At 46.7% G+C, this 23,379-nt stretch overlaps 1 protein-coding gene across 1 annotated transcript in view; it reads right to left on the reverse strand.

The window, feature by feature from the left end:
* The window catches only part of LOC147679853 (protein transport protein Sec24C-like), a 257,445-nt gene that overhangs the window by 52,840 nt on the left and 181,226 nt on the right, over positions 1-23,379 (reverse strand). Inside the window, exon 19 of the mRNA XM_086943414.1 lies at positions 2,559-2,738. Within this exon, the coding sequence (XP_086799540.1) occupies positions 2,559-2,738 (180 nt within the window). The remainder of the gene's footprint in view (positions 1-2,558; positions 2,739-23,379) is intronic.

A 23,379-nucleotide genomic window follows, 5' to 3' on the forward strand; every position in this document is an offset into this window, starting at 1 on the left:
CAGATCGGGCCAGGGCTAGGTCTTATTTAGTGTAATGAACGCATGGGCGGGCGGGGACTAGGTTGGGACTGTTTATTGTTTGCTTTGCTTGCGCAATTAGAATTGACCCTCCCCATATGCTGTTCTGCTTGCTAGTTCAGTAGTGCCTATGATAATTGGGGCGGGGACGCTTGGTCGGCTGATGGTGACCGGGAGTATGTGGAAATGACCTCCTCCCAATTTTTCTGAGAGTTGAAGATTAGGATTCTCTTTTCTCACTCTCTGTATCTTGGAGTTTATGGTATTCTTTTCCTTTCTTACTTCTTTCTTCTTCTCGCTATATTTCGGGTTTATGGGGCGACAGACACACTGCTGGGGGGGGGGGGGGGGGTAGGCCATAGCCTCTGCATGCGTGTAGGGTGGGGGGTTAGTATTTTAGTTGGTTTCGGTTCTATGGTGCCTTATTTTTTCCTTCTTCATTTTTATTTTCCTTTTTCTGTCTTGGTCCGTGTCTAGGCATGCTAGGGGATGGGTGGCGGCGGTTGCTGGGTGGGATGTTGGGACTGATACCTTGTTGTAGTCATTGTATGCTGCCACGCCGCCTGGGTGGGGACTTGTTTGTCGGGTTGTTAGATTGTATGGTGAATTGTAGCCTCAATCAGGTCCCACCTGCACGGACTCTGCCTTCTTGCTTTATTATTTCTTTTATGACTTAGAAACAGTACGTAATGAATTCAATAGTTGCAAGAAAAATTTTAAATTAACCTTCATTAATCCTGGGACACGGTGATACGGTGTTTTACAGTGTAACTCTTAAATATTTGCCGATGGTACTACGTATTGCTGTGTCACCGACTTGCACGCACTGTTGCTCCTTGTGTTTTCGTGGCCGGCCTGATGGTTGTGGGCCCGTATTTGTTCTTTCTTAATGCATAATAAAGGTTTACAAAAATTTAAAAAAAAAAAAAAAAATGAAATCCTTAAACTCCTGAACCACTTTGTCAAACTTTTAAGCAAATCAGGATGTGATTTAACATCCTAGTAATAATGTTTTTAAAAACTACTAATTTTTTGGTGGAAAGATTGATTTTTTATGTTTCTTTTCTAATTTGGATTCATCCCTTCACTATCTAAGTTGTCTAAACACAACTGGTCATGGACACTTATTCACTCCCTCACCGTTTTCATTATAATTTGTTTGTTTTCATTAGTTATAATGGACTGTGACTTCTATGATAAATGAGTACAATACAGCACAACTGAAAAATCTTTTAAAACACAGGTAAAAGGCACGCAAGCATTTGTGCATATATGAATTATGTCAATCATCCAATTGCAGGGATCTAGCCCATTAACTTTTTGAATGACAAAAATGTATTCAAGCACATGATTTTTCTACTTAACATTATTTTTTGTTGAAAAATTTTCCTTGGATGTTTTACTTATGATCATTTCTGTCAACATTGCGTATTTGCACAGGAAATATTCAAATTAGCGTATTTGCACAGCGAATATTTAAACAACATATTTGCACAGTATGTATAATATTGCACGTTGTCACTTTATTGTGTATAAGTAAGAATTGCACGCGATTTATGCACTTGCACTTTAAATTGTTGACAGCCATAAACAGTAGATCACGTGTATACCATTTCCACAAGGAAAAATAAGGAAAAAAAGAAAATAATGTTTGGGATATACTTCAAATTAGTATTTGTACATGTAGACAATCATATGCATTCTCAGTGTGTTTTGATAACATTTTGACTAGGCAAATATGGCCCCCATACACAATGTCATTTTGGGATTTGTGATGATTGTAGTCCTTTTACTGTGTCAATGCATTGCATTTGGGCGCGCTTTTTCAATGCTACATTGTACTATTTAAATGTAAGCCAGTCTCATTACCGCTAACAGTGAGCAAGGGCGTTCACGCCCGAAACGCGTCTGTTCGACGTTCTTTTTGCACCCTGCACTTTATGCTGATAAATGAAATAAAATAAGAACATCTTGAAGACTGGCTTCGGACTATTGATTTGGCTGTCTGCGTGCTGGGGAACGTGCATTGGATACTTTGTTGCACGGTAAACCGGTTGGAGGTATATATATATATATATATATATATATATATATATATATATATATATATATACGCGCACACACACACATATATATGAGAGTGTGTGTGTATATGTGTGTGTGTGTATAGGATAACGCCTGGAAAATAAGGCCCAGTAGATCAAAATAAGGAAACACTATATGTAACCCCTCGTACTTAGATATATTTTCAGTTTACAGAATGCCAGAGCTCTCTCACAGTTGCAATTCCCATACATCACAGCAGCAGGAGCATCTGCATAATTTGGAAGTCAGTCTTATGAATTCTAAAATTATCCTTGCATTTAAGATACATACATATGAACCTAGTGCCGCTCTACTTGTGTAACCACTCCACACTCTGAGATACAAGGTCCCATCAGTTAACCATGGAGTGCTTGCTCTAGTTATAGAACAAATGTATGAAGACTCCTAATAAATAGCAGCATACCAGACTGCTTTTACTGCCAGAACACACTTACCAAAGGCAGGATACGTGGGTAGAAGTGTATGCTGCAGTCTGTTATGCTCATGGCCAGCACCGCCTGCCGCAGCCATGCACGCTCATCCACCGTAGTCAGTAGCCCTGGCAGCAGCACCTCACTCTTCCGCAAGGCATTCAGGCACACAGGTAAAGCCTTCAGGAACTGTGGCATCACCAGCTGGGGGTTAAGAGAGCAGAAGAGTGAGCACAAGAAATGGAACCATCAGGCTACCTCCCTTACAGAGAATACTCATGCCTGCAACCATTGGGCCTACTCACTGTGTGAGATTTATTTATTTATTTATTTATTTATGCATTTTTATATAGCGCGGACTTTACCCGAAGGCGTCAGAGCGCTTCACATTAGGAACAGAAATGAAACATAATGAGAAACATTACAAAAGAGCAGATTACAAAAGCATACGTTACTTACATAAGGTAATAGTGACAAATGTGAGCAAACAAAATACATGAGGTAGTAAAAATTGTGAGCCACCAAAATTACATGAGGTAGTAAAGGTAAAAGTGACAATTGTGAGCAAACAAAATACTTGAGGTAGTAGTAAAAATTGTGAGCAACCAAAAATACATGAGGTAGTAAAGGTAATAGTGATAATTGTGAGCAAACAAAATACTTGAGGTAGTAAAAATTGTGAGCAACCAAAAATACATGAGGTAGTCACAAGTGCACAAGAGGAAAGTGACAAGTGTGTAGTTATAAGAGAAAACAGAGTATAAATTGAGGTATAATACTGCAATAAATGCTAGGCACACGAACAAGCGTTACGTAGGCAAGGTGGCACTTGTGCAAGTATCAAAGGTAAAAACATGTGAGAGGTAGTAACCGTGTGTTACAAGGGCAAAGTGGTGTGTGCATGTTACAAAAGGGCACCGAACACAAGAACATGGAGAATACTGCGAAAAGGCAGACACTCCAACCACAGGACAAACACTGGGAAGGCACTTCCATGATCATGGAAAGTAGAAAATATCAGTAGTGGGAAGTCTTCCTCCAAATAGCAAGAGGACGTGAATTACTTTTGGAGGTGTCTCTGGAGGAGGAGAACTTTGAGGTCCCTTTTGAAGGCCTGGGAGGAGGCGGTGGTCCGGAGCTGAGGCGGAAACGAGTTCCAGATTCTCACTGCATTGCCTGAAAAGGATTGGGCCATTGTTCTTTCCTTCTTGAAATGATTCTTGAGATGATAGCAGAGGAGATGCAGACAAACGAATTTGGAGAACTTCCAATTTTGAAAATATTAAAACCAAATCTTTAAATATGACACATTGTCTCCCATTGAGATCAGTGGAAATTTAGAGGTTGCTTGTATTCAGATATGACTGTAGAAATCCGGTGGAAATGTGGCACTGTAATGTGTTGTACGATTGCATTTATGTAGCACTTCGTACCTCTGACTGGATAGTGAAGCACTCTGATTTGCATCAGCGTCCTAGGTGCCCTTTTCGATTAGTGACTAATGCATGTTGTTAGTTGTAGTGTGGCCTGTACAGGACTGTTGGGTGAGGTTTGGAGACGTGAGGGGTTGAGTTGATCTGAAGGTCTTCCGTGTTATCTTTCCAGGACTTCAGCTTTGGAGATAAAGGGTGCCGAACAATTAAGGGGCAACCCTGTATTCCTGGGAACCTGGATATAGAATGTAAACAACTAATTTACAATGGCTACCTCGGAAAAAATATATTGGCCTATGCTTTGTTGGCAATGTGTGAAACAAAAAATACATACACTTAATTGTATTTATATGAATGTATTCTCGATATTTCAATTCCAGTGATAAGGCAATGATAGTGGAATAATATATATCTTATACAAGGTAGGACATTCAAAAAAAGTCACAGTGAACGTGAAACAGTGACTAAGGTGAATATTGGCGCGCTTTGTGATATAAAACCTGCAAGGAATATACTGTTGACTACTTGGAAAAAGCATGTAAGTAAAACAAAAATGTGTTATTACAAATTCAGTTTTCTCGTTCCATATTGACTAGCAGTCAATAGGACAAATCGCCGATATTTCAACCCCCATACCAATTTCATTGGGGTCTTCATCAGGACTCCTACAGCAAGCAAACTACTATGAAAATTAATTATCAAAAGTTACATCCATACAGAGGGTAGAAAAGATTCTCAAAGTTAGCAGTTGGCCAGAATCCTAATGGCGATAAAATGTATATGGCTTAAAACAGTCATTGAGAGACACTTTATATCTTTGGCATGCGTCCAAATATAAGAAACCCTAAAACAAGCTATATACCTGTTCATGTTATGTTATACTGATTTGTATATTTCACTAATCACTCAAGAGGGAATCCAGGCGCTTGCCCAAGGTGTGTGTTCTAAGGTGCTTATATGAAGAAGCTTCTTGTGGAGCTCAAACAGTGAGGAAGAGGCTCTGAAGTGTTTAGGGAGCTCGTTCCATGTCTTGGGTGCAATGTAGGAGAATGAACGACCCCCAGTTTTGCTTTTGGGTATGTGGGGCGTGTGTACGAGTGAGAGTGAGGCAAGCGTAGGTGTCTGGTGGGTTGGTGAAAGTGTTGCAGCTGTTCAGGTATTCTGGTCCTGTGTTGTGGAGGGCTTTGTATGTGAATGTGAGAAGTTTGAATTGGCTGCACTTGTGAATGGGGAGCCACTGAAGCTGTCTGAGGTGTGGTGTGATGTGGGTGTGGCGTGGAAGGTCGGGTATGAGTTGTGTGGTTGCGTTCTGAATGGTCTAGAGTCTGTGTAGGAATCATTTGGAAATTCTGGCATAGAGAGTGTTGCCGTAGTCCAGCCTGCTGTTGATGAGTGCTTGTGTGACACTCTGTCTGGTGTTCTGAGGCAACCATTTGAAGATCTTTCACAGCATGCGTAGGATGTGGAAGAAAGAGGGGGACACTGAATTGACTTAGGCCATCATGTTGAGCTTGTCATCTAGGATGATCCAGAGATTTCTTGCATGGCCTGTGGGTATTGGTACAAGCTCAGAAGGTCACCAGGTGGAATCTCACTGGGAGGTGTTGTTGCCAAAGACCAGTACTTCAGTCTTGTCTGAGGTAAGCTTCAGGCAGTTGGTTCACATCCAGTCTGCTACCATGGTCATGCAGTTGGTGAAGTTGGTTCTGGTAATGTTTGTCTTGTGCATCATGAACATGATGAATTGAGTGTCATCGGCGTAGGAGATGACAGTAATGTCTTGTGATCGGATGATGTGGGTGAGCAGTGCCAGGTATATGTTGAAAAGAGTGGGGCTGAGGGACAACCCCTGTGGGACACTGCATATCAGGTTCTTGGTCTCTGAATTGAAGGGTGACAGCCTGACCCTTTGGGTTCTTCCTGTGAGGAAGGAACACATCCATTTGAGTGTGGATCCTTGTATGCCAATCTCGTGGAGCCTTCTGATGAGGGTTTTGTGTTGGACAGTGTCGACAGCCGTGGAGGGGTCGAGCAGGATGAGGTCAGCTGCTTCTCCTTGGTCCAGGGTGTTTCAAATGTTGTTGGTGGCCACAGTGAGTGCTGTTTCGGTGCTGTAGTTCTTTCTGAATACTGATTGTGTGTTGTCTAAAAGATGGTGTAGCTCGAGGTGGGTTGTGAGTTGCTTATTAAAGGTTTCAATCACTTTGGCTGGACAGAGGAGCAGAGAGATGGGTCGGAAGTTGCTCAGTTGATTCGGGTCCGTTGTGAAATTCTCGAGGAAGGTGTTCATTTCTGTAAGTTTCCATTCATCTGGGAAAGTGGCGGACGTGATTGAGGTGTTGATGATGTGGGTAAGGGTGGTCATGATTTGTGATGTTCCCATGTTGTAGATGCCCCTGGGAGCTGGCAGAGTAGCAATTGAGCTGCCTCTAAATTTGCTTTGGGCTCCGCCGGTTGAGCTCCCAGCAGTCTGGGGATCTAGCAACGCCCCGTAGCCTGCTCACTTGGAGTGATGGAGCATCAGAGATGCCGAGGCAGAGTGGTGCAGAGACCGGAAGGAGTGGCTCCTCCTCTGCCGAGGCTGTATGACCTTGGGGGATGCCGAGACTCAGCCACAGGGATTTAAGGGGCCCTCCCACCGCTGGGGCCTACACAATAGCCTGCTGTGGGCTTGCGCCTGCCAAAAGGACTCGAAGCGGACTTGGTGTGGCCCTGATCCCCCCCCTACCCAGGAGACTGAGGTGAGGGTGGTGGGGAAGGAGGGCTTGCAGTGGGCATGTCCCAGTGCGGAGTATTAGCTGGACGTCACGCAGTGATGGCAGACTGATTGCCCATAACCCCAGGGTTTCAGGTTGCTGACCACCCACAACTACGATCTTGCTTTGACACAGGGCTGCTGTTACCGGGGCACTGGATTACCTTTGGAGTGGGAATTGACGCCTCACTCACCCCTTCTCTTGTATATGTCCGTATCGCCTGCCTGGGCAGGCAGATCGGGGTTGGATTCAAGAGGACCAGATCCCATCGCAGTATCGTAACTGGGTGGAAGGTCACCTTCACCCACCTTGTTAATCCAGCCCAGTTCTTGCGAAGCCAGGGCATTGACTGTAGTGGGGGCATAGACCTGACCAACAGGCCAGGAACCATTGTCATGACCATGAGGCCCCAATTCACCCTAAAACAACTTTAACAGACACTCTTGGCAGCTTGTGTTGCCTTCGTCTTCAGAGGGCAAGCAGGCCGAGCAGGGACTACTTTTATGGGCTCTACAAGGCCCCAAATAAAGACTGCGTCCCGGTGGCCACATACATCACATCATGGGGAAGGAAAAAGGGCCGGTGACGCACGCCGAAAATAAAATGGACAGATTTACCACTAACCCCATTACAAGGGCGGGGAATGGGTAATCCCTCGACTCGGCGCCAATATGGTGCAGCCATCCAAACATATTGGGAGGCAGTTGAAACTAAGAAATGGGAAGTACAAGTAGATTTATCGCTTGTTCGCCAAAGACCTCCAGAATATGGCTCACATAGTCATGGAAGCTGAGGAGATAATCTCCACGGTGGAAGATAACGTAGCTTCCCTCAAGGCCAAAGTGGTCACACTATTATCTCTCAATGCCACTCTTGAAAAGTTTGGCCAAGATGCAGAAAACATCTTGGTGCAACAGTCTGCAATTGTGGGCTTACCAAAGGGATCAGAGTCAGCTGATCCGGCAAACTTACGAGATTGGCTGCAGTCGTGGCTACCAAAGGACACCCTTTCGCAATGGTGTGTGATTGAGAGAGCACACACATTGTTAGCCAAGCGCCCTCAGCCGGGCGCACCTCCACTGATTACCATGCTCCTTAACTAGCGTGACAGAGACTTCATCCATTGCGAGGACCGCAAACCCAGGACTCGAACATTCCAAGTATCCGGAATTATGATATTCTCAGATTACACCTGGGAAACTCAAAGGCAACAGAAGCCTTTTGATGAGATAAAACAAAAACTCAAGCCCCTTAATCTTAAATATATGCTCAATTTCCTGGTGAAACTCAAGGTGATTCATGAAGGCCATTCCCATTTCGTTGACACCCAGCAGGCGGCATGGGATTGGGCAGCTAAAAGACCATCCTTGTGATGCCTTAGGGTGGATCTGGAGGCTTCCCCATGGTCGAGAACCTCCACGCGGACCCAAGCCTCGAGACCTAAATGATGTTGACGCAATCGATCTCGCAGGAGGCGCAAATGCTCTGCAGGATCTCCGGACTCCTCTGGCATACAGATGCAATGGCTATACCATCTCGCAATTGCCAGGGAACCGCCTGAATACCGAGGGAGGGGGAGACCGTAGAGATGACTAAATGAATGATACCACTAACAAGCAAGTAAGTGATCCACATCGCCTGCCCATAAGTCATACGTTGACATGCAGCACATGCAAAATCTACTAGCATCAGCTCAACACAGAGAAGCCGCATTTAGCAACATCTAGAAGATGCTAAACTTTCAATTTTTAAGTTGAACTTTGGGTTTGGGTGTTTGGAGGTGACATATGCTTCGGGGGAGGTAGTATGGGGTGGAGGCAGCTGCACCGGGTACAGATGGTATCCCGATTGATTTGTTCAAATCTAACATTGACCTCGAACAACTCTTTTTAGAGCCTGCTGGAGTGCAGGTTTTTTTTTGTTTTATATTTATTTTTATTAATATTATTGCATTTACTTTTGCATCTACATGAACAATAAACATCTCCATCAGACAATAGATTGTATATATCAACTATTGCGGCATACACGACAGACGTATCGCAGCCTAGAAATTTTAGTATACAGCAATTGACGTTACACTCATAACTCCCCTCCCATCGCCAACCTCCTCTGATCACATCTACAATCCATCCCATGCAATCCTTCCTATGCTTACGGGCTTGCTTCGGGGGTGTGTCAGTTTGTGGAGGCTCACAGATATTTCCCCGAAAGTCATTCCACTGTCCCCATATTCTGGACCATTTTTTAGGACATCCTCTATGGGTGTAGACCACCACCATTGCGACATCCATGTCTCTTTCCGATTGTTGGTGCGTAGGTATCACCCCTGAGCCCCAGTTCCTGGCGATATTTCGCTTTGCGATTGTGGTCCCTAGCGTGGCCCAGTTCTGTAGTGCCAAAGTTAAATCCGTAGGTTGCCAGACATTTAGAAGGCATCCTCTGCGATCCAGCGGGCGACTGCTCTCCCTACCTCCGAGATTTCATTCATCACCTGTTCCCAGTAGGATTATATATGTGGACATTCCCATATTATATGATAAAATGTTCCAGTCTGTCCACACCCTCTAAGACATAGTGGATCAGGTGTGTGTCCAAGTTTGTGTAATGTTGTGCGTGGATAATATACCCGGTGTAGCACTTTAAGTTGTATACGTTTTAACTTAGATGGAATTGCTGCCACCTGGGCCGACGCTAGCGCGTCCACCCAATCTGACTCCTCCATGTCTCCTAATTCTGCCAGCCTTTCCCTCAGCGTTGTCAAGGGGTCTGGTTGATTATTAACCAGTTTACGGTAGATCTGGGAGATGGCCTTTTTGTCCACATAGTCTGTGAGTAGTCTGTCTTCTAAGGGCGACGTCTCCGCTAGCTGGGTATCTGGGGGGATAGCACTCTTGAGCGTGTGTCTAATTTGGACGTATCAATAGAATTCTGTCTCCGCCACCCCGTATTTTTCCCGCAACGTTGCAAAGGGAAGGACCTCCCCCTTGACCCACAGATCTCCTATTGTAGTAATACCAATGAGGTCCCATTGCTTGAAACCCTTAGTGTTAGTCAAGGTGCCCAAACGTCGAGTCTCCCAGAGGGTGGTGGCCTGTGTCAGTACCCAACCCAGTGTCCTCTGCGCTGTATGGCATATTTTAATCGTGTGTGCAGTCGGTCCTGTCAGTGTGTTTTGTCTCTTATTAGTGTAGAGGGCTTTCATCAGTCGATCTACGGGTAGTAGGCACCTATCCATTCTGAATGCCGGTTCATCCTGCGGGACGTAGTATAATTTACCATTCGGTAATGCGATTCCTCCGTCGTACCAGCTACGTACTAATTTGTGTTGTGCTATGTGGGGCGGTTTCCTGTCCCACAGCAGTGTCGAGACTTTGGCTTCAATTGCTTTAAAGTATGAGGGGGGACTAGAAATGGGGTATTCTGAAGAGCGTAGAGAAACCTGGGCAGTGCTAGCATTTTGAAGAGTGACGCCCTCCCCAGTAAGATCAACGGAAGCGATCTCCAATGTTTGACATCAGCCCTAAATTTTGCCAGCAGCTTCATTAGGTTTTCCTCCATAAAGATTTTTTCCCGAGGTGTAGCATATATTCCTAAATATTTGAATCCTCTGGTCGTGATTTGTAACTCACATACTCAAGGGAGCTTGGGAGTGGGGCCATGTAGCGCATACAGGAGAGATTTTGTCCAGTTGATAGTATACCCAGACACTTTCCTGTATGCTGTACAAATATCCAGCAAGAATACCAGGGATCTCGCCGGGGACATTAAGTAGATTAACACATCAGCCGCGTAAAGCGAAATCCGGTCTTCCCAGCCCGCCTCTCATTTCGTCCCACGAATCGACAGGTCTTGCCTTATCCAAGCCCTAAGTGGTTCAAGTATTAGCGCAAAGAGGAGCGGAGACAGTGGGCAGCCCTGCCTCGTGCCCCTCCCCAATTCAAATTCTCGCGATATGCGTCCATTTGCTACCACCTGTGCTAGAAGTGCATGTGTATAGAAGTTTAATCCAGTCACAAAAATTAGGGCCAAACCCCATCTTTTGGAGTACTGCGAACATAAACGCCCATTCCACAAGGTCAAACGCCATTGTGGCGTCTAACGAAAGGATGGCCGCATCTTCATGTATCTCCGGTGTCCGAGCCAGCACTCCATGTAAGCGTCTTAAATTAAGAGAGGTATTACGTCCCGGCATAAATCCTGACTGAACAGGGTGAATCAATGTTGCCCCAGTATTGGAACTTTCATAGATTCCCATGATTTGTATCATTCCCGCGTCGTCGGAGCCTCTGTAAATAGAAAATACCATAGCAGTAGGTACTAAAGAGAAACCTAGGCCTAGGCCTCATCTCATTTTGTAGCCTATCCACCTCTTTTTGTAAAAGAGACCAGAAAAGTTGCAACAACCAATCAGAATAGCCTCACCCATAGAACCCTCCTGAGAGAGCCTCAGAGCTTCAGATTTTCTACCGCACGTTATGCTAAGGGAGTCACTTTTGAGCTCTGCTTAGTTTTTCCTTTCTACAACTTGGAAAATCAACCTTTTACTCAAGATGTCGGATAAAGAGAAGAAAGCTTTGTTCAATGCTTGTGCTACTTGTTCAAAGAAAAGACTTTATGTAGAGGACAAGCATGAAGATTGTATTTACTGCTTGTACCCGGATCACAAAGCTACAGAGTATAAGATCTGCAGAACCTTCTCTACTAAAACATTAAGGGACAGAGAAGGAAGACTTCTGACCTGCCTGCAAAAGATGAAATCTAGAAAGGAGGTCATTTCCAGTGACAGCAAAGATTCATCTTCAGCTTCCTCATCAAGAAGATCTAGGAATAGGGGTAGGTCTTCCCCTTCAACTTCTGCTGAGCCTCCTTCTAAGACCTCTCAAAAGACCTCTGATAGGTCTAGTATGTCTAGTCCCCGAAAATCTCCTCACCGAGGTGCAAAGGAGAAAGAGGGATTGGTGTCAGAGGTGGTTTCCTCTCAGAAGGAATCTTCTGTTGTCTCTCCACCACCTGGGAAATCAAAAGGTTTTAAGAAACCTGCTTCCCTACCACAGGAACATAAATCTGACAAGAAAGCCCGCTCGTCGATGGTGACATCTGCAGGTACGTCGACGACGACAACGAAAATCCAGAAAACGTCTGTTTCTGCCTCGTCGACGGGACCGGCGACGACAGCGGCGACGACGACAGCGTCAACTGTGACAACGGCGATGATGGCAGCCTCGACAACGGTTGCGTCGACGGCTGGGGCTTCATTTTCTTTTTCGTCGACGACACTGATTACCTCAACGTCGACGAGGATGTCACTGACAGTGGTGTTGACGTCCACGAAGACGACATCGACGATGGCAATGACGTCGACTGCTTTAATGCGGACGACGAGCTCGTAGGCGAGGCCGTCGACGATGTCCCCTCCGTCGACGATGGTTCTCTCTCCGTCGACAGTGCTCTCGTCGACGACAACTCCGTCTCCAGCAATGTCGACGATGATCCCGTCGACGGTGGTCTCGTCGACGGTACAAAAAGTCAAAACTTCCATAAGAAGGCGCCAAATCACACCTGAAATGACATCCCCACGCAGAGTAACGCTTTACCTTCAGCTTTACTTTTAGAGGAGGACTATTCAGATGAGGAGGATGATGATGATGATGATGGTCCATATGGGGACGCTTATAGCCTGTCTCAGCTCCAGGTAAAATACCAGGATTCTGACTCTGATGGCTACTATGAGGAAGAACAGCGGCCTCCTTCTAGGGAGAGAATGCAGAATCTATCGCAGCAGGGTATGGTTTCTATGCCTTCTTCCTTAATAACTGACCTGCAGATGATGTTAACGGATTACAGGAGAAGATTTCCTTCCCAAGTCTCTGAATCCATTCATACACCTCCTCCACCACCACCACCACCTAATTCGGCTGTGGAGGTTCAACCAAGGGAACAGGTACCTGCAGTGGGGAGACAGGGTGTCCGCTCAGGTCAGGTTTGTGGTGACAATGATGATGATTCCTCTGATGATGGAAGGGATGTAACGGAGGTTCAAGATCTGAACAGAGAGTGGGATGAATATATTATTCCAGATCCACCCTCTCCTTCACCGGGTCTGGTAGACTCACCTCCAGCTGACATTGGAGGTTTTCATAACCTCATGGAAAGAGCTTCAAAACGTTCTACAAAACGGTTAAAATTCCAATGATTCAGTCAGACTGCTTTCTCTATGATTTCAAAGAGCCATACAAGAAATCTATCCGCTCTATTCCCATCGTAGAGCATGTTTGGACTGAGGGTGTGAAAGTCATGCAGTCTCCAGCAACCGTTGTTCCGGTCCTACCGCGGCTAGAGAAGAAGTACAAGGCCCCTGAAGGAAGTCCTGCGTGACTGGTTGGCCAACTTAGGCCAGACTCTGTGATCTCCCAGGCGGCGCAAAGGAAGTCAAAGAACCCATCGGCCCCTCTGGCTTCTCGACCTGATAAAGGGGGTTGACGTCTTGATAACGTGGGAAAAAGGTTCTCCTCAATGTCATGTCTACTGGTTCGTGCCTCCAACGCACTTGCAATTTTAGGAGGATATGATCGCCAAATGTGGTGTCATATGTCTCTGTTGGTGGATCAGTTACCAGACACAGCTAAAGCTGAGGTGAGAAAGATTTTAGAGAAAGGAGAATGCTCTTCCTCGGAGATAATTGACTGCGCCATGGACATAGCCACAACTGCTTTTCGTGCCTTGGCAGGTTCGGCTGTTCTCAGAAGACAGGGCTGGCTTCGGTCTAACTGGGTTTTTTTTGGATTGCCTTTTGATGGGGATATGCTTTTTGGAAAGCATATAGATGATGCCTTACAGGATATCAAAAAGGACACAAACAGCCAAGTCCTTAGGTACTCTTCAATACCGTAAGGTGCCATTCCGTGGAGCAAAAGGCAAGAGTTTTTCCGGCTATAGAGGAGGATACCAACAACGATATTCCTCATATTCCCAATCTTCACAGGGGCAGGATTTCACATTGTTTACGCAGCTAGATGCTCATTACAGCAGACCGGTGGGTCTTGAATATCATTCCACTTGGCCACACGTTGGAATTTCAACAATTGCCCCCTTCAAGAGCTCCTCGCGCCACCGAGTCAAAACATCTGCAAATTCTCTGTTTCAAAGCCCATCAACTAGTCATCAAGGGGGCAATAGAACTGGTACCTCACTCTCAAAAGGAGAGGGTTTTTATTCCAAATGTTTCCTGGTTCGGAAGATGGAAGAAAAGTGGCACCCAATATTAGATCTAAGGGAGCTCAACACCTATCTCATAAAGTTGTCATTCAGAATGGTTTCTCTTCAAGACATTCTACGTCTTCTCAATCCAGGGGACTACATGGCAACTCGGGATTTAAAGGATGCATATTTCCACGTGCCGATCCACCCAGCTCACAGGCGATATCTACGCTTCACAATAGCCAAGAGCCTTTTTCAATTCAAGGTGATTTCGTTTGTTCTCAGGTCCGCACCACGGATATTTACAAAGGTGTTGGCCCCAGTGGCGGCGTTTCTCAGGAAGCAATCTCTGGAGGTTTTTCCCTACCTGGACGATTGGTTGATAAAGGCTTTATCCTTTCAAGCGACGTCCAGGGCGGTCGACTGCTGTATTCAACTGTTCAACCGGTTGGGTCTTCAACTCAACAAATCCAAATCAGTCCTTCTCCCGTCTAGGACGGCCAGATTTCTGGGATCCATTCTGGATACAAATCAATGCAAAGCTTTCCCTTCGGAAGAAAGACAAAAGAGACTCATTCTCTCAGCTCGTCTCTTACAAAGGAAGAAAACTCTGTTGGTCCGCTCTTTACAAATCACCTCTAGGATCGATCTCATCTTGCATACCATTAGTTCCGCACTGCAGGCTACAAATGCGTCCTCTGCAAGAGCAGCTAGACAGTCAGTGGTGCCAAGCAGAAGGTTCTTTCGAAAACAAAATAACAGTTACACCAGAAATGAAAGAGGCAAGCAGCTGGTGGAAAATAAAGAAAAATATTTCAAAATATCTCACTTTCAGGATCTCCCCATGTCCCATGGTTCTCACCACGGACGCTTCGCTAGAAGGTTGGGGAGCAGTGTTGCAGGATTTACAAGTGAGCAGACATTGGACGCCCGAGCAGCCCAAGTCCCACATCAATCTGCTGGAACTCAAAGCCATTCATTTAGCATTGCAAGCCTTCTTTCCAAGTCGTCTGAAATCAATCAGTCACGAGTGGGAACTGGATCAGGACACTCTCAATCAGATCTTCTCAAGTTGGGGCACTCCAACCATAGACCTGTTTGCGACCCCAGAAAATAAAAAATGACGATACAAGCAGGGATCACCATCGAGGATCACTGGGGAATGCTCTTTTGATAGCCTGGTCCGGCGCATTTGTTTACACCTTTTCTCCAATACCCCTACTTCTGAGGCTGATCAGGAAACTCAAGGCAGAACCTTGCAGAATGATTTTGATTGCACCAGCGTGGCCCCGGCAGTTCTGGTTCACGGAGCTCCTCCTACTCTCTCTCGATCAGCCGATACACCTACCGCCCATTCCGTCTCTATTGACAATGTCTCAGGGTCAGGTGCTGCATCCGAATCCGAGCTCACTCCAGTTGACAGCGTGGCTCCTGAGTACAGAGAATTCCAGAATTTAAACCTCTCTTTACAGAATGTAAGGAGATACTATCTCAAGCCTGTGCACCAAGTACAAATAAGACTTACCATGCAAAATGGAAACGTTTCTGTCTATGGTGTCAACGGCAGAATCTCCATCCGTATACTTCGGTTCCTCACCAGATTTTGCCTTACATTTTTTCTCTAGCTAAGTCGGGTCTGGCACATTCTTCGATCAAAGTACACTTAGCTGCTATCTCTAGATTTCGACGGACATCCACTGGTCTTTCTCTTTGGTCTGCGAGAATTATCAAGCAATTCCTGAAGGGCCTTTTCAGGGTTTTTCCTCCGGTCCTGCCTCCGCTTCCAGTCTTGCAACTTAACTTAGTTCTGGCTCATCTAATGAGAACCCCATTTGAGCTGATTCACAGAGCAGATCTTAAACTTCTTTCATGGAAGCTGGCTCTTCTTTTAGCCTTAACATCGGCTAGGAGGATAGGGGAACTCCAAGCACTCACTATTGTGGAACCTTTTATGCAGTTCAAGAAAGACATTCTAATCCTTAGAATAAATCCAAAGTTCATACCAAAGGTCCCAACGGATTTCCATTTGAATGAGCTGGTAGTTCTAAAGTCTTTTTTCCCTCAACCAACTTCTCCAGCAGATAGGTCGTTACATTCCTTGGATGTCCAGAGATGTTTGAAATTTTATCTGGAACGCACAAAAAGCTTCAGGAAATCATCCCGACTCTTTGTTTCCTACAGTGCTCCGTGGAAGGCATATCTCGTTAGATTTCCAATGCAATTCACTTTTGTCACCAAGAAGAGGGCAAACCGCTGGAAAGACGTGTTCGAGCTCATTCGACGAGATCAGTCTCATCCTCTGTGGCCCTTTTCGCAGGAGTCCCGATCAGAGACATTTGTAGAGCATCTACGTGGAGCAGTACCCACACGTTCACAAAGCTTTACTGCTTGGACTCTTCAATGGGAAGAAAATCTGCAGTTGGACAGGCAGGCCTGAGAAATCTTTTTCAATGAGCTTTTCCTACAATCCCTCCTTCCTGTATTGCACATTTTGTATCACATACTGTATTCCTCTCTATGGTGACAGGTTACGTTTGTTTCCTATGATAACAAGTGTGATAGGATGTATTGATACTCATGTAACAAAATGTGCTGTTATTGCTTACTGCTAGCTACTCTGATACAAAGCATCGGAATCTATGAAAGTTCCTATACTGGGGCAAGAAAACAAGTTACTTATCCGTAACTTTGGTTCCCCAGTATTGGTAACTTTCATAGATTCCCATGCGCCCACCCTCCTCCCCTGGGAAAAGCTCAGCCTTTTACAGGTGTAGTTACTGTTACATAACGGCTACGAAAATATGAGGCTCTCTCAGGAGGGTTCTATGGGGTGAGGCTATTCTGATTGGTTGTTGCAACTTTTTTGGTCTCTTTTACAAAAAGAGGTTGATAGGCTACAAAATGAGATGAGACCTAGGCCTAGGTTTCTCTTTTGTACCTACTGCTATGGTATTTTCTTTTTTCCGAGACTCCCGTTCCGACGACAGGGGAATGATACAAAGCATGGGGATCTATGAAAGTTACCAATACTGGGGAATCAAAGTTACAGGTAAGTAACTTGTTTTCTTTTTACGTGTGGCTGTAGTCGGAGTGCCAGTGCTTTGGCCAGTATCTTTGCTTCTGCGTTTATTAGGAATATTGGGAGGTAGGAGGAGCTAGTCATAGTGGGTTTACCTGGTTTGTGTATTGCCACAATCGTGACCAGTCTTTGGTCTCTGGGCAAGATCCCCTGCTCTCGGCTCTCATTGTACATATTGAGCAGATGGGGTACGATCGTTCCCGCCACTTTTTTGTACTGTTCTACCGGCAAACCATTAGGCCCCATTGCTTTTCCGATGTGGAGCGCTGTCAACGCCACCCCCAATTCCTCTGCCGTAAAGTCTGCTTCTAGATCCTGCATGGCTTCTGGTGGTAGGGTAGGCATTTTTATATCTCGGAGGAGCTGTACGTTTTCTTCTATTGTGGCTGTAGCGTGTGGTGTATAAATCTGTTCATAGTATGTTGCCAGCCCTTCCACTATGAGTTGGGGATCTGTTGTTACAGTGCTGTCGTCTAATGTCAGTTGGACAATCCATCTGCTCGCCTTCTCCCTCCTTTCGAACCATGCAAGCATTCTCCCAGTCTTATCTCCCAATTCGTATGTAGGGTATCAGAGTGTCTAGTTTTCACAATTTTCCAAGCATAAGCCCTAAACTCCGGAACTGCCAACGTCAGGGTTTGTGTTGTGTTGTCATTAGGATTTGCCATATGTGCCACCTCAGCCTTCTGCACTTCTTCTTCCAAGGTGTCTAGGTTCTTCCAGTGTTCTCATGTGTGTCCGGTAGTGACCGAAATGGCTAGACCCCTAATTACTGACTTGTAAGCCTCCCATAAAATGCCGGGTGATTCTACAGACTGTCTGTTTTCTGTAAAGTATTGTACAGTGGATTTCATGAGGACCTTGGCAATTCTAGGGGTCTTCAAGTAGCCCGGGTAGAGTGGGAAAAATCTTTTCCTGCCGGGGATCTGTGCGGTGTATGTGAATTGTACTGGTGAGTGATCCAAGATGTGCCTTGGTAAGTGTATCACCTCGCTTACACTTTCCGGGGTTATTGCTAGAGTCAGTATGTAGTCTATTCGGGAAACACTGTTATGCACCCCGGAGAGAAAGGTGTATTGGTATTTGGTGGGGTGTATTACCCTTCAGATGTCAGTTAATCCCATTGCATCTTTGAATTCCCTCAGGGCCTGAGTGGACCTCTTCGTATCTCTGGGCGGTCTTCGGTCCATGGTGTCATCTATTTCTGCGTTGAAATCCCCACCTATGATCAATTCCCCTTCCGGAAGATCCAGTAGGAACTTCCCCAGCTCCAGTAAGGTTGTCTGATGAAGCGCTGGGGGGGACATACACCAAAACCATGTTATATATCCTTCCCACCCATTAACATGACAAGGCAGCGAAACGTCCCTGGTCATCCGTCCACGTCCCCTTCACCACCAGGGCTGAACTTTTATGTATCAGTATACCCACCCCTCGGGACCCAGATGTAAACTCTGCATGGGCTACCATTTTGAAACCCCAATGGTCCATCGCTTTACATGCGTTGCCCACTGGGTGTGACTCCTGGAGTAGCACTACCGTGGGGCCCCTTCGTTTCAGATATTGCAGAACCAATCCCTGCTTGATCTTGTGCCCCAGGGCATTCACATTCCATGATATAACCATTAAGGGAGGCCCTAGTGCTCGTGGCTCCTGAGAGCTAGTGTCGTGATCGTCACGTCGTATCATAGCGTCTGTAATATGCGGTTGTGGTTTTAGTATTTGCGTCAGAGTAAAGGTGTACGCCATAGGCATTAGTACATTGTGCATTTGCTATCAACTGTCCTAGGAGAAACATTTTAACAAGAAAAGCATAACCTAAGCAGTCCAGTCAAGTCAAGTCAAGTCATAAAATTTGTATAGCGCACTACATACCCAGAGGGTTTCAAGGCGCTTAGGAAGGGGAGGAGGATTATTTGTCAAATATCCACGTTTTAAGCTGTTTTCTGAACGCTAGGTGGTTCTGGGTGAGGCGAAGGTAAGCGGGGAGTGCGTTCCATGTTTTAGCAGCCAGGTATGAAAAGGATCTGCCTCCCATGGTGGTCTTGTTGATGCGAGGTACAGTGGCGAAGGCTTGGCTGGAAGAACGTAGTTGGCGGGAGGGGGTGTAGAAGGACAGTCGAGAGTTGAGGCAATCTGGTCCAATGTCGTAGAGTGATTTGTGTGCGTGGGTAAGCAGTCGGAAAGTGATCCTCTTATTGACGGGTAGCCAGTGGAGGTCTTTAAGGTGACCAGAGATGTGTTCGTTGCGTGGGATGTCTAATATGAGCCTGGCTGAGGCGTTTTGGATTCGTTGGAGTTTCTTTTGGAGTTTAGCGGTGGTACCTGCGTAGAGGGTGTTTCCGTAGTCCAGTCGGCTCGTGACCAGAGCGTGGGTGACTGTTTTCCTTGTTTCGGAGGGGATCCAGCGAAATGTTTTTCTGAGCATGCGAAGAATGTTGAAGCAGGAAGAGGATACGGCGCTGACTTGTCTGTTCATTGAGAGTGATGAATCCAGGATGACGCCAAGGTTCCGTGCGTGGTCTGTCGGGATGGGTGCTTTTCCGAGGGCTTCCGGCCACCAGGAGTCGTCCCAAGCAGAGGGGGATGTACCTAAGATGAGGACTTCTGTTTTGTCTGAGTTCAGTTTCAGACGGCTTTGTTTCATCCATTCGGCGACTTCTTTCATTCCTTCGTGTAGGTTAGTTTTGGCGGTGCTGGGGTCATTGGTGAGAGAAAGGATCAGTTGAGTATCGTCCGCGTAAGAGATGATGTTGAGGTTGTGTTGGCGTGCGATGGCCGCGAGGGGGCTCATGTATACGTTGAAGAGGGTGGGACTGAGTGAGGATCCTTGAGGTACGCCGCAGATGACTTCAGAGGCCTCGGACTTGAATGGAGGAAGGCGGACTCTCTGGGTTCTTCCGGTGAGGAACGAGGTGATCCATTCAAGTGCTTTTCCTTGGATTCCGATGTTATTGAGGCGTTGTAGAAGGGTGCTGTGGCAGACTGTGTCGAAGGCTGCGGAAAGGTCGAGGAGGATGAGGGCGACTGTGTCTCTATTGTCCAGTAGAGTTCCAATGTCGTCTGTTGCTGCGATGAGGGCGGTCTCAGTGCTGTGTTTTGCTCGGAAGCCAGATTGTGAGGGGTCGAGGGATTTGTTGGCTTCGAGGAAGGCGGCGAGCTGGTTGTTGACGGCTTTCTCGGTGACTTTGGCCGGGAATGGAAGAAGCGAGATGGGGCGGTAATTTTTGAGTTCGGTGGGGTCCGCTGTGGGTTTTTTCAGAAGGGCGGTGAGTTCAGCGTGTTTCCAGTTTTCTGGAAAGGTGGCGGAGTTGAAGGAGCAGTTGATGACGTCTCGGAGGTGCGGTGCTATGACGGAGTCTGCTTTGTTGAAGATGTGGTGAGGGCATGGGTCTGTGGGGGATCCAGAGTGGATGGAATTCATCAGGCGGATGGTGTCCTCAGTGGAGATTGGGTTCCAGGCGTTAAGGGTGTTCACGGGGGGAAGATGGACAGCAGATGGTAGGGTGGGTTTGTTTCCGGGTTGGTTGTCAAAGCTGTTGTGGATGTCTGCAATCTTGTTGTGGAAAAAAGAGGCTAGGGAGTCGCAGAGGGTTTGAGAGGGGGTGATGTCGTTGGAGTTGGCCGAGGGGTTGGAAAATTCCTTGACGATGTTGAAAAGTTCCTTGCTGTTGTGGGCGTTGTTGTCAAGTCGATCCTTGAATGCTGTTTTCTTGGCTTTTCGGATCAGTTGGTGGTGAGTGCGGGTGGCGCTTTTGAAGGCGTCCTTGGTGCTGGTGGTTGGGTCTTTTTTCCAGGCCTTTTCAAGGGAGCGGCAGAGTTTCTTGGATTTCTTAAGATCATCGTTGAACCATGAGGCCTTCTTGCTGCCGGGTTTGCTTTGACGTTTTTTCAGTGGTGCTAAGGTGTCGGCGGTGTTGGATAACCATAGGGTGAGGTTGGCGGCGGCTTCGTTGGCGTTAGAAGAGAGGGCTGGGGAGTTTCGAAGGAGCGATGCGGAGATTTGGTCCGTGGTGATTTTGTTCCAGTTTCTTTGCAGGGTAGGTTGGGAGTGGTTGATGGGTTTCGGCTTGTTGTAGGTGAAGTGAACGCAGCTGTGGTCGGTCCATAGGAGATCTGTAGTGTGGCTGAAGGAGACATGATTGCTGGATGTGAAGATGGGGTCGAGTGTGTGACCTGCGATGTGGGTGAGGGAAGTGACTAGTTGTTTAAGTCCGAGGTTGGCGAGGTTGTCCACGAGGGTGGCGGTGTTGTGGTCGTTTAACTTTTCAAGGTGAAAGTTGAGGTCTCCCAGAAGGATATAGTCTTTGGAGGGGAGCGCGTGTGGAGAGATGAAGTCCGTGATGTCTTCACTGAATTTTGCGCGGGGTCCTGGTGGTCTGTAGAGGAGAGTGCCTCTGAGTGTTGTTTTGGGGTCGATGTGGATCTGGAAGTGAACGTGTTCGGAGTTGGCGAGGTTGGCGTCAGAGCTGGTTGAGATGCGGATAGATTTCTTATGGACGATAGCGATTCCTCCTCCTGTGTGCCTGGTACGGTCTTTGCGAGTGATCTTATAGTCTTCAGGGATGGCAATGGTGATGTCTGGTGCGGAGGAAGCATTCATCCATGTCTCCGTAAGGAAGGCGACGTCTGGAGAGAAGGTGTCTAGTAGGTTCCATAGGTCAATGGCGTGCCTGTGCACCGATCAGGTGTTGAGAAGGATGCAATGTAGGTGGTTGGGGTCGGGAATCTGTGGTGTAGTCGTAGCGGAGATGTTGTCGGTGCCGCTGAATTTGCAGGAGTAGCAGGAGAAAGGTCCATGGGTGCGTCCAGGAGCGGCTTGGACGCAGTTGGGGGCGCGACCGGGGTTAAGGGCTAGGAGGGTGGCGGCATCGTAGGTGATGCGGGGGGGCTGGGCAGCGCGAGGGGCAGGGGGTCTGGCGCTGGGCGCGGTCCAGGCGCGGACGGGCGTAGACGGGCTTACCTTTGGCGCACCTTCGGCGAGGCCGTAGCGCGTGGACGCTGCGCGTGGGACCATTGGCCATAAATGGATGGTGGAGGGGGCGGAGCGTGGGAGGGTCAGCAGCTGGGAGGCGGTGGCGGGAGGAGGGGCGGCAACAACAACAACAACGCAAAATGGAGGGTCAAAGGCGAGAGCCTTACACGCAGTAGCAGCTGAATAAAGTTTAAATGCAAAGTAACTGCCTCAGCGACGTCGCGTTAAAAATTAAATAAGAGCGACAGTGCGGCGCTGATTAAATGAGTCAAATACACAGAGCAGCACAATTAATTAAATAATTAAGTTAATCTCAACAGTGCAGCGCTATGAAGCGATCGTGTAGCGCTGTAAAATGAAAGGTTATCTGAGACAATGCAGCGCTAGTATCTCGAAGGCAGGAGGTTAAACGATACCAGGCTGGAGCGTGGGGGAGCAACCGTGCTGAAGGAGGGTCCAGGCGGTCACAGTGATCTCGGGAGCGAGGAAGGGTTCTAATCGTGGGTGGGAGGGTCAGCAGCTGGGAGGCGGTGGCGGGAGGAGGGGCGGCAACAACAACAACAACGCAAAATGGAGGGTCAAAGGCGAGAGCCTTACACGCAGTAGCAGCTGAATAAAGTTTAAATGCAAAGTAACTGCCTCAGCGACGTCGCGTTAAAAATTAAATAAGAGCGACAGTGCGGCGCTGATTAAATGAGTCAAATACACAGAGCAGCACAATTAATTAAATAATTAAGTTAATCTCAACAGTGCAGCGCTATGAAGCGATCGTGTAGCGCTGTAAAATGAAAGGTTATCTGAGACAATGCAGCGCTAGTATCTCGAAGGCAGGAGGTTAAACGATACCAGGCTGGAGCGTGGGGGAGCAACCGTGCTGAAGGAGGGTCCATTCCCCCCGATTCCCTCAACCCGTACCCCCCCACCCTGCCTCCCTGCCCGGCAGTTCTAAAACTGCCCGCCCCCCCAACTAAAAAGCAACACAAGCGCCTCTGCTGAGGGAAGTTATTAGGGAACAAAGATGAATTTAATTGGTGTTCAGAATAAAGCAAAAACAACCTGCTGAATCATTAATCAACTGGAAATTTATTCCTCTTTTCAAAAAATATATTTTTTGTTTGTACGTGACACAATGTTTTTTAGTGCATGGATAGAACGACAGTCTTTTATATACATATGTACAGTGAACAGTAATAACAGGTGAAGAGCTTATTTACACACTCTCAACATTCGTGGCCTTCCAATCGTACAAAACACTTGCATACACAGAGAACAGTAAAACAATACGAGCAACAGTTAGGTACAAAAATACGAAAATACAAAATACATGAAACCACGTATCGGTCATAAATCAGTCGGATCAATCCCTTGGTGTTTTTAGAGAACTAATCCTAGAGTCTTTTAA

Source organism: Lissotriton vulgaris, chromosome 11, assembly GCF_964263255.1.
Source record: "Lissotriton vulgaris chromosome 11, aLisVul1.2, whole genome shotgun sequence".
NCBI lineage: Eukaryota > Metazoa > Chordata > Amphibia > Caudata > Salamandridae > Lissotriton > Lissotriton vulgaris.